This window comes from Rhipicephalus microplus, chromosome 1 (genome assembly GCF_043290135.1).
Source record: "Rhipicephalus microplus isolate Deutch F79 chromosome 1, USDA_Rmic, whole genome shotgun sequence".
Taxonomy (NCBI): domain Eukaryota; kingdom Metazoa; phylum Arthropoda; class Arachnida; order Ixodida; family Ixodidae; genus Rhipicephalus; species Rhipicephalus microplus.
The window spans coordinates 186,214,078-186,226,313 of record NC_134700.1 but is presented as its reverse complement, the minus strand read 5'-3'; the positions used below and the strand labels follow the sequence as shown (position 1 = coordinate 186,226,313).

Below are 12,236 nucleotides of genomic sequence, written 5' to 3'. Positions count from 1 at the left end.
TACCGAAGTTATGCATGCATATCACTTCTTTCCCTCCATTGGCTCCTGAACATTTTGCTCTGCGTGGGACATAAAATCGGATGCATATCTGGTAGAGCTTCCCTGACTTTGGGACGTTAAACCCCATCATTCGCAATTATTTTCCGGCATTTTTTTTATGTTCCGCACTCTCCAACCAGAAAACATGTCAACTATCCTCGAAACCAACGTGCATCGTGGCACGCAACTCTTATTTCACTGGGCTGTTCCTGTAGGTCCCTGGTATGTTGGATCACCGATGAATGTCAATAAAAAGTTCTGTTCATCAAATAGACAGACAGTGAACTAACTGTATTTGGTCCTGAAGAGCTTTCCTTGGAACCCTTATCGGGGACTCGCGGACACCGCTAAGCATGTGCACATGTTACCAAATTCTGGGAACGAATGAACGACTCAGATTTCTGGCCTCCAAGCTTTCACCGAACTAACATTCATACTCATACGGTCAGTATAAAACAAAGCAACGGCTGCAGTGTCTTTGCCTTTTTTGCCGGGTATATATATAAATATATATATATATATATATATATATATATATATATATATATATATATATATATATATATATATATATAAGTTTTTCGCTTGTTTGCGGCCATGGTAGGCTTCTTCGAGCTTAGAATCGACGCCCGTGGTTTTCTCAATATTATACAGAAACTGCACTTGCACGTCCAATAGGTGGTACAAGATACGAGTACTTGATTGCCTGTACAGTATAATATCAATTACTATTAGTATTATTATTAACTTGACTTTTGTTTGCTACTATAAACGTGAATGGCTTCGGAATGAACGGCTTGCAGAAATTTGGAAATCTGTCTGCACCTGACGTTAATTGTACTTTTCATGCTGTCACATTCATTGTAAGTATACACCACTAGCCCTTTTAAAACATTTTTACGTCAGTGTCACGCCTCATCATTGCCTCTCAAGTTATGCATGGTGGACGAGGAACTTTTTTTTGGGGGGGACCGTTCTTTCACTTCTTTTGCTCTTTGTTACAATTTGCTATATACAAAGAAACATTGAATGTGCCACACATTTCAGGGCTGATTATACTTAATATTTGTTTCATTGGCGTGATAACACTGATTTGTATTATCACAAAACTCAGCTTTAAAAGTACCGAAAATCCATTGATGCCGTGTTACATACCGTGCACAGTAGCCAGACTTTCCAGACTTTGCCAGAGATGTCATCCTGCTGTGTACAACCGTATACATTCAAGTCTTTTGTTCGTGATGACATACTGTTTTTTGCTTTCTCTGTCTGTTTACTTTTCTGGCCACAAACAACGAATTTCGGCCTAGAGGTAAAAAAGAATGAGGTTGGGGCTCTGTTGTCCATGTTCAGGAGAAAACACCGGAAGAAGGCCTGTCACGACGCCTCTCTGCCCTGGCTTTCCGGACTCGGTTTGCCTCTTATTCTCATGGGTTATTTAGTGGGTTTGCTAGAGCTGCTCGGATTGCTTTAGTGGCTACTTCTCGGGTGAGACCACCGGGAAGCCACTTTGTTCGTCAATGAACGAAGCCTGACGTGTATACATGGACATCGACCACACCTACAGAATAAGACAGATGCAGGCCCTAGGGAACCAAGAAGGCCGAAGCGAAAACTCGAGCCACGGTGTTACGGTCATGGTAATGAATGGCAACAAGCCGTCCCCAAAGGATAGGAAGAAAGAAAGAAGGTACCATACGTGGTGACTCTATACTACAGACAGCCTCCTCTTCGGTGGTCTCTTGCGATGCTCCGCCCTGCTCTTTTAGCACGGAAATTTCAAACGCTTGTGCTTATGTACTTTCAAGAGATCTGGCGGAGCGAGTCGTTTCCTGTATTTTTGCTATGTCTGCGTTTTAGAGTAAAGCTTGTGGCAAAAAACATCCTCAAATAACTGGGCAAGAAAAACAATGCATGCTTCACGATAGTGGCATACGCACTGATTTCGTACAGCATTAGCTATAAAAAACAAAAGTCATGCTAACGTCTTATGGCAGCAAGCTCGCTTTTAGTACTTTTTGCAATAACTTGGCCAGCGCGCACTTACCTTGTCGCCTTCAATCATGAGCATATCCAACCATGGTTTCAATCTGCGATCAAATGCAGCTGGTGAACGCTCTGCCGCTGGGCTCAATGGTTGGTTGTAGGAAGCATTAACTATAATGAGAGAGAGAGAAAGAGAGAAAGAGTTTCAAGGAAAAATTAGAAGGAGAAAGAAGAAGAAAGAAAGATCGTGAAAAATAAAAAGAAATAAAGACGGTGGGTCAGAAACTCTTGACGAAAAAACTTTGCTGATGAGGTGGGATTTGACACCAGGTATCCACAATTTCAAGGCAAGCATGGCAACTACTCGGCTATCAAGGAACGCCTACAGGACAAGAAATACTCTTGTGTTATATAATATAGTCATCAGGAGGAAAAAAAAGAAGTGATAAAGTGGAGGGAAAGGTCAATATAACAATATTATCTGGGGTTTAACCTACCAAAACTACGATTTGATTATTTGGGACGCTGTAGTAGAGGGCTCCGGAAATTTCGACTACCTGGGGTTCTTTGACGTGTGCCTAAATCAAATGCCCAAGCCTCAAACACTTTCGCCTCCGTCGAAAATGCAGCTGCCACAGCCGGGATTTGATCGCGCAGCCTTTGAGTTAGCAGTCGAGCCCCATGACGACTAGACTACAATAGTGGGGCAGAAAGGAGGAGAGGGAAGAGAAAAGCAAAGCATAGAAAGACAAAAAAAGAAACAAATTACGGAAGGGAAGAACAGCAGAAACAGAAGAAAGAACCAACAGACAGAGAAAGCAAAAAAATGAGATAGAAAAAAACAAAAAAATGTGAAGATTGAAACAGCCAGAAAGAGAACAAAACCTGTATGAAGAGAAATACAGAGATAGAAATAGACACGAAAAAAAAAAACATTAAGAATAGAGACCAGAAATAAGTAAAGACATGAAAGCGTGAAAAAATAAAAGACGAAGAGGCCCACACAGCTCCGTGCTTCCTTCAGGCACTCTTTTATTCTTATTGCCTCTCTCTCTTTCTTGAAGCTTGGCACCACTGGCGCGAAACTGCCTGTATTCTTTATAAAAGCAGGTAGCCATGACTGAAACCACACTTGACGTTCTATAGACATGACCATCGTGTATGCTCTGAAGTCGATGCTGTTTGAAACGCTGATGGGGGTCTCTGGTAGAATACAGAAAAGTCATGCAGGATGCCGGGCTCAGTAACGGCTCGAGCCGAGATTTTAGGAGCTTCCTCGCCAAGCTTCTTTTGTTCGGAGCACGTTTCTTGGCGTATACGATAGCTCTCAAATGGAGCGCGAGCGCTTTTGGCACGCTTCCTTTCCCATTGCCGGGAGCTAAGCGAGTGCACATCTCCACGCAGCTACTTATGAAGAACACCTTGTAAGCGAAGGTAGCGGTGAGGAAAGCTCGCGACGTGGCTCCAATGCAGGCCCGCGACCAAGATTTTCCTATGAGAGCTTGCGAAACTGAAGAAAAACGACAGCGTCGGAAGCAACCACCAGACTGCACCAGCATCGATTCTACGGTGGCGGCAGTGGCGAGGGCTTGCGCCACCAAAACAAGCTCATTGACAAGCGGATACCCAAGTGAGAGCCCGCGAAGCTGAGGCGGCACGCAAGTGGCGGAAAGGGAGCCTCGTATCGAAGCGGGTGAGGGAAGCAGTGGTCGAGCGCCGAAAGCGGTCGGTATATCTGAGGTTGGTAACACCAACGCACGCATGAAGCGCGACATCTACCATCGCTCGTTCGGACACGGTTGTGTGACCGTTTGTGGTTTGACAATAAGCACACTGCCATCGCCTCTACCCACAACGTCCCGTCATGCGCCAACGCCATCGCCATGCTCCATTAAGAGTTTCCTCTCGTCTAGTGCCCGCAGCGGAACGTGCCCGACGACGCTGAATTTGACGTAGCGTGGGCTGTGTAACAGCCCGCGTAACAAGCGCGGGCTGTGTAACAAGGCATCCTTCAAGAAGGGCCTCATCAAAAGAACTCACGGGTTATCTCGATCAAATCTCGGCGAGCTTTTTCATCATCATTCCCTTGGTAGAGATGGCGTACTTTTATATTGTTTGCTTATCTAGAGATGCTCAAATCACCCATGACACCGGTGACCCAGGCACCGCATTTTCTGTGATGCGGGCTCCAACTGTGAACCTGTGGCTCATTCCCACACACCATAAGCCTTGGTATGTGGGTATGTGCCGCACGTGACAGATAGGAGTAATTTCCCGATGTAAATGACACAATAGTCACTTTAGTCACGTCATGACCCGTGCACTATGTTCGTTGTGCATTCACGCCCTCCTTTCCCAATTTCGGAATAAGCCAAGCTATAGAGATGACCATGACAGCACCCAGATGTAGATAGATAGATAGATAGATAGATAGATAGATAGATAGATAGATAGATAGATAGATAGATAGATAGATTCAAAGTGACTTGGGTTCGATAATCCAGTGGAATGAAAAAAAAACTGCTGTACTACCCAGGTGGACCGCCGGGACCGACTTCTGCGCACGCTAGTGCGCAACCTGTACAGCTTCCACCAGCAGGAAATCTTTCTGACCGTCGTCAACGAATACACAGACTGGACCCAGTCGGTGCAGCATCCGGCCAGCATACTCGAAGAAACGGCTGAGGCGCTCAGTGACGCGCTCGTCGTGGCGCCCGTCGTTGAAGCCGGCACGCTTCACACTGCAGCTGGGGCCGCCCGCAAGGCAGCTAAACAGCAAAAGGGAGGTGGCAACAAGGTCGGCGGTCGCGTGCCGACGACGCACTTCTACTTGTTCGGCTACCACTCGGACGAGTCGTCATTCACGCAAAAGAACGGCTGCGTGCACGGCGAAGACCTGCCGTACGTGCTTGTCCTGCCCATGCTGGGATCAGGTGCGCCGCTGTAAGGTAACTACACCAAGCAGGAGGCCGCGCTCTCTGAGACCACCATGTCCTACTGGGTGCGATTCTTCCGGACGGGGTGAGTGTGATCGGCCCTTTCTTTCTGCAATGTTCACCCTTTTTGTGTGTATGTACTGGCGTGCATATCAAGTACATGTGTTCAATTTATGTGCTTTTATTAGGTGTAATAATTTTTATAAAAATCTAATAACTTCAAACTTCGCGAAGAATATCGAGACTCCAGTTGACGTTGATGTTCTACATTGAGAAGCCACATAAAGCACACACAAACTACACAAAAAATGACGAGTTACCGTCCTCGCCGAACAACTTTGAATAAGCTATATTTGTGGTACAATGGTACCTGTGAGTGCTGTTTGTGGTGAGTGTTTCTTGAGCGGAGGAGTGTGTGAGTGTGTGAGTGCTTTGGAAGATTTCAAAGCTGCGCCAAGTTTACTTACAATATTCTCTAGTAATGCCTGCGTGGTGCCATACATGGCTTAGCTATGCTTTACCTAATAAAAGTAAAAAGCCCGAAAAGAACAATCTATTGTTATTTTCGCACTGTTTATAAGTATTACGCTTCTGTATCAATCAGCATAGCTTACACTCTTATGCCTTAGCCTCTCTATTCCTCCTCTACATTTTCTTCAGCCTCACTCCTCTTCTCCAACTCATTGTTACAAACGGGTGTGCCATACATGGTTCTCTGCAGCAACAGCATTTTCGATGGAGGCGGAAATGTTGTAGGCCCGTGTGCTCAGATTTGAGTGCACGTTAAAGAACCCCAGGTGGTCAAAATTTCCGGAGCCCTCCACTACGGCGTCTCTCATAATCATATCGTAGTTTTGGGACGTTAAACCCCACAAATCAAATCATCAATCGCCATACATGGCTCTCCCTGTCTGATGCCATATATGACAATGATATGTTGTATCTGTAGCAAGATATGACGCTACATATTTTTTCCCTTTTTCCTTTCTTGCCCCTCACACTAATGTAACTCCACCTTGCCATCACTTCCTATTCATGTACTATTGCAATACATGGTTATGCTCTCGGTAGTTCTGCCAGTAAAATACCATGCAGGACCATGCTATGCATTACCCTCTCCCCTTCACATTTGCCTCCTCTTCACTCTTATTTCCCATTTTACTAGCCCTGTTACACAGGCTATGCTATACGTGTTGCTGCCTGCCCAGTGTCATGCATGACTTCTTTGCTTTATCCCCCTCCTTTATCCTTTCCGTCTTTCTTCTTTTGTGCCCTCTTGTTATAACACAGCTCTGTTACGCATGGTTCTGCTTGCGCGACGCTCTACACGAGTATAGTGTGCTTTTAACGCACTACCATACCATACCAATACCGTTAATGAGCTCATTTCGCAGAAATTCCGGCGTCGGCGTCGTTGGTTGTGAGGGAAAAATCATCGTTTTATGCGTCAGCAAAAAATTAAGAACGATGCAAATAAATCGTATAAAAGATTCTAGAGCGAAATGAGGACAGAACCAGAGTTGTTGTGGTCCAACTGGGGATCAAACAAGAGTTGTTTGCACGGCAAGGGGATGTTCTACCACACGGCCACGCCTCTACTTGTAAAAACAGTGAAAATATCTTCCTCTGCTTGGAAATGCAATGAAACTAGCTTTCACGCTTCACAAACACACGCTTCGTTTATACATGCTTCACAATGCAACATAAAATATTGCAGTATAATGCGTAGTGCCAGTGTTCATTGCTAACAGGTGTTAGATAATGTGAATATGAAGGCGGCTCAGTGGTTCAAGGCTGGTACTTCACTAAAAAAAGCACACATGCTACTGCGCCTATTCGCTTAAGGCTACGTAGTGGGTGCATAGCAAACTTAAAAAAAAGTTTCATGCACTAAGTCTTTCAGTTGTACATTAAGAGCAAGATGTCGCTATCGCGTTCAACTCCAAAAGGCGAAGCTTTAGGGTCTCTTAATTTTATTCTCGCCCTTCCCCCTTTACATACTCTAACACCGTGAAATTTCTCCTCCTCACCCTCACTTCTCTTTCCCGCTCCTTTGCTATACATGGCTAGGACATACAGGGCACCGTGTGCCAAATCTCAAACGAGATAATGCTATACTTTACCCCCTTCTTTCCAGGAATTCTTTCAATTCTACTTACCCTTATCGACTCCTCCTCATGCTCACTTCCTTTTTTTACCCCTTCTTGAACCCAGCTGTGCTGTAATGGTTTTGCGCGCGTGATGAAATACATGAATGTGGCACTTTTTACTTTCGTCTTTCGCATTTTCCATCATCTTTCTCTTACAACGCCCCTCCCAGTCTGTTCTCTTACGCTGCCCCTTGCTATGCATGGTTTTCTTTACGTAGTTCTGCCTCTATAACTTTATGCATCTCTGTGCTATACTTTACCTTTTTCCTTCCTCCTTCAAATCCTTTCCACTCTCAAATAACTCCTCATTCATACGTCCCTTTCCACTCCCTTGCCATACGCGTCTAAGCTATACACAATACTCTTGCCTAATGCCATACATGGCTAGCCACGATTTCTTTTTCCCCTTCTCATTGTCCTTTTTCTGATGAGCCTCGAGACATTACTTCCGCTGGCTTCCCTTTCCCCCCCCTCGTTGTACAAGGCTATGTTATACATTGTTTTGCGAGTGTGACTCGAAGCGGTGGCATATTATGACGGAATACAGTGGCAAAGTATTGCCTTTCTTCTCCTCATCTGTTCTTTCTTTCCATCAGCCTCATCACGACGCCTCTTCTACTCAGCCTCACTTTTGTTTACCACAACTCTTTGTGTAGGTGGCTGTGCTTTAGATGACTATGTTATAGGTGACTTTGCCTGCTTAGCGCCAAGTGACGATGACAGCTTACGACAGCCGAGCACCTTGCAATGCGTCTCACTCGAACCGATGGTTTTCATCAGAAGCGCGTAGAATGTAAAAAAAAAAAACACGAGTGTGTGATCTCTGGCACTGTGGCTGTGTGGCTGCGTGGAACACACAGCAGTAGCTTTGCTGCATGCGGAACAGTGCGAACGTCAATTTTCGTTAATAAGTTTTTGCTGCTTGGAACGACTTTGTACATGCCCGGATGCCTACGCTGAACAGTGAAAACGTGGGCATTTTAACTATGCCGTTACTCTTTACATCAACGGCCTAGGCAATGTAGAACGTTTGATATTCGAGTAGAAATTCTTTATGGGCTGGTTGGTGCATGTTTTATGGAAGTAATAAAGCGTGAACAAAACAGACACAAAAAGAGATATGGGCGAACGCCTACTAACGTTCTGTCAGCAGACGTTTGTCAGAATTTCTTCTTGTGTTGTCTCATCTTGTGTCTGGTTCGTGCCTGATTCCTTCCTGAAAACCTTTGACATATCGAGAACCTGAATTGACAGTGGTATAGTGCTGCTTCTCTAATAATATAAACATGCATTGAGCGTACCGTTCTCGACAGGTAAATGCGTTTGATTTCTATCAGTTGAAAAGACAAAGATTCATTATTTGTTGAAAATACAAGAACTGCACCTGCCAAAAGCTTTTTTTTTGCTTTCATAAAAAAAAGACTTTACCTAGATATTCTGGTGTGTATTTGTAGTTGAAAGTTGAAATATTTCTTCGATCGTCTCTCGACGTCACTTTACTGTTCATGCTCATCATCTCTTGCTTTTTCACTGTACAGCCGATGAGTTCACTTTGAAGCTGCAAATAGCTGGAGCTTGCTGTTATACTGCTAGGATTGCGTTTAACCTCGAAGCAATACCCCTTTCTCTTATTGTTTCCCCGAGCATGCTGGGCGCGTTTCTGAGTATAAATATTTTCACAGGACGTCTTATTCGCAGTGCTTCACTAAGTATCACACTGCTGTTTTTCATTCGGAAATTGCAAGACTTTCAAAACAGTTCTCCTACATTTTATATTTGTGTAAAGCTGGCCATGTTTATATTTGGGCTCATAGGATTTGCGTTGGCCTATACCCTACTGTAAGGCTCTCATCATTTTCTTCGTAATGGTAATGCAGCTTCCACAAATGCTTCACGAAGAGAATATATTTTCCCCGAATTTCGGGCACTTATATAGAGTTATCGAAGTTTCTGTTTTGAATATTGGGTTGGCTACCTATATATATATATATATATATATATATATATATATATATATATATATATATATATATATATATATATATATATATATATATATATATATATATATATTTATATATATATATACACATATATATATATATATATATATATTGAGAATCCTGGGTTGGTGGATGCTGGAATCATTGGTGGATATGGTGGAAAGAGTAGTGGATATGGTGGAAATATTAGTGGATATGGTGGAAACTGTAGTGGGCATAATGGCTGATGACGGCGAGAGAGGAAAAAATGATGGCAGATGGTGGTGGTGGCGGCGAGCCAATGTTGGTGACGGTTGAAAATGCCGGCTTATGGTGGTGAGGCAAAACGTGTTTGGTGGAAGGTTTGGTGAGCAAGGTGGATGACGGTGGCGTGATGGAAGCTTGGAGGATGGCGGTGGCATGATGAAAAGCACAATACAGTATGTGAAATTACTTATTTGTAGTGTTTCATTCTTGAATGCGCAGAGATATATGTTTACGGTAAAAAAAAAACACCAACGCTACTCATTACGCTTTCTAGTACATTTGTTTTTTTAATTCCTGTGGTGTCAACAACGCTTCAGTTTTTGTGGAGCATAGGGTATGCGGCCGGGAATATGTTTACATTTCGCGCACGTACTTACATCAGTTGGACATCCGCGATGTGTTTTTTGTTGTTGTTGAGATGTTTAGAAGAATGGAGTTGTCACTGTGAACATGACACGCAGTGACACGCAGTACATCGGCACGCAGTTGTCGACAAATAAATTGGCTCCAGTTAGCGATTGCCCCTTTCAATGTAAGAGCAGAACACAACGCGGTCACTTGATGCTGCCACGCTAGAAACGCAACTCTAGTAATTCTTGCACACTCTATTGTTTGAGCCGTAACTTTAAGTTAACAAAGTGCGTGCGAATACGCATAAACTTTCAACTTTCGACACGCGTCGAGATGAGCCCCAGTGAATTGGACTGTCACCTTTCTGTTCTACCACCACGATTTCCACCAAAGGTTAGTCATACCGACCGAGCCCGTACAAGTGTTATCGGCGCTTCTGGGTTTCAGAATACACAATTTTGACGAGAAAAAATTACAATACAGCACAGCTGTGGCATCACTTAACCTAAATGAAGCCTTTTTTATTGTGTACGGTGTCCGCGCAAGAAGCGACAAACATCGATGCGACACGCTTGCAGCACTTCCGCCAAAGGTACGCCTCGCCTCACCGACAGCCACCGGTCGTACTCGCCGACGGTTCACTGGCTCTTATACGAGAACGTAGACACGTCAATTCGTACGCTTACTGAACCAATATGATAGCATAATGTTTTTCGCGCACTGCATTTGTTTTGGACAAGCCGTTATGTAGCTGTTCTTAATGACAGAGCAACAGCGGTGCGCTGGCACGACTGCGGTGCGCGTTGCGCGAAAAACATCAAAATCAATTGTGTTGGCGTATCTATTGAATGAGCATAGTAGTGTAATAAAGCCTGAACTGATATCGCCCTTTCGAAGGAGCGAGAAATGGATAATAAACTTGTCAGTAAACGCCAATAAACTCTATCTGCTCCTCAGTCCAATGAGTTGTTTTTTTCCTTGCGGTTGTAAATTGTAACAAAAACACAACGCCGCTGCCATTATCGCAGTGGCAATCGTTACAAACAGCAGTTGTTCGTGTTTATCAAATGTGCAAAGTTTAGTAGCAAGTGCAGATCCCGTCCCTCCCAGTAAACGACAAACAAAACTGAAGTTAAACAGTGACTTTCTGAGTTGACTACTTGGATGGATGGATGGATGGATGGATGGATGGATGGATGGATGGATGGATGGATGGATGGATGGATGGATGGATGGATTGTGGATGGATGGATGGATGGATGGATGGATGGATGGATGGATGGATGGATGGGTGGATGGATGGATGGACGGACGGACGGACGGACGGACGGGTGGGTGGGTGGGTGGAATAGTGAGGATGAGGATTCATACTTTGCAGTGAAGGGTTTAATTTTCGCTTGCGCCTGGACTTTAGCCACAAATCAGATAACCTCCTTCTAGTTAATCCTACCCGCTTAAGGTCTATTTTGCCCTCACTGTCTCTAAACCCCAGTGCTTTGAAAAACTCTGCGCCATCATCCTGAACTATAGGGTGAAGCCCTTTACAGAACAATATTAAATGTTCGGCAGTTTCCTCTTCCTCTCCACACGCACTGCATACCGTGCCTAACCCTTCGTATTTGGCACGATATGTCTTGGTTCGCAATACTCCCGTCCTGGCCTCAAACAGTAGAGAACTACCCCGAGTATTATAATAGATCCTTTCCTTGGCAATTTTCTGCTTAAAAGTTCAATAGATCTCGAGTGCGGACTTCTTAATCATGCCATTTATCCACATATCGGTCTCAGCTTCCTTCACTTTCTTCTTAACCGATAATTCTTTTTGGTTTGGCCCCCTGCCGTTTTGCAAGTATTTACCAGTCAATTTTCTGGTTCGCTTCCTTCCTTTTGTATCGACATGCATCATGTACAAGTAGCTGAATACCTTCCTAGCCCAACGCTCCTCCCCCATTTCTCTCAATCGCTTCTCAAATTTTATCTTGCTGCTAGCTTCCCTACCCTGAAATGATGTCCTTCCCATATTACCACGTACTCCCTGATTTGGTGTATTCCCGTGAGCTCCTAAGGCAAGCTTACCTATTGCACGTTGCTTAATTTCTAATCTTGCTTGAACTTCTGATCTCATGCACAAGACCGCATTGCCGAACGTCAGACCAGGAACCATGACCCCTTTCCATATTCCTCTCACAACATGATACCTATTGTAATTCCACAGTGCCCTGTTTTTCATTACCGCTGCATTCCTGTTACCTTTAATCGACGCGTATATTTCGTGTTCCCTTAGGTGCTCGGCCCCATTGCTTATGCATGCGCCCAGATATTTGTATTTATCTATCTCTAGCGTGACCTCCTGTATTCTAAGCTCACTACCTTCATTGTCATTAGAAATAATGACTGCTGATTTTTCCTTACTGAATCTGAAATCTAACCCATCTCCCTCATTACCGCAGAATGCCCCGCCGCGGTGGTCTAGTGGCTAAGATACTCGGCTGCTGACCCGCAGGTCGCGGGTTCGATTCCCGGCT

General features: G+C 44.3%; 1 protein-coding gene across 1 annotated transcript in view; it reads left to right on the top strand.

Annotated features, from left to right (window-relative positions):
• Positions 1 to 12,236, top strand: part of LOC119178533 (neuroligin-4, X-linked) — an 82,428-nt gene that overhangs the window by 39,516 nt on the left and 30,676 nt on the right. The window contains 1 exon segment of the mRNA XM_075867983.1: positions 4,562 to 5,046. Within this exon segment, the coding sequence (XP_075724098.1) occupies positions 4,562 to 5,046 (485 nt within the window).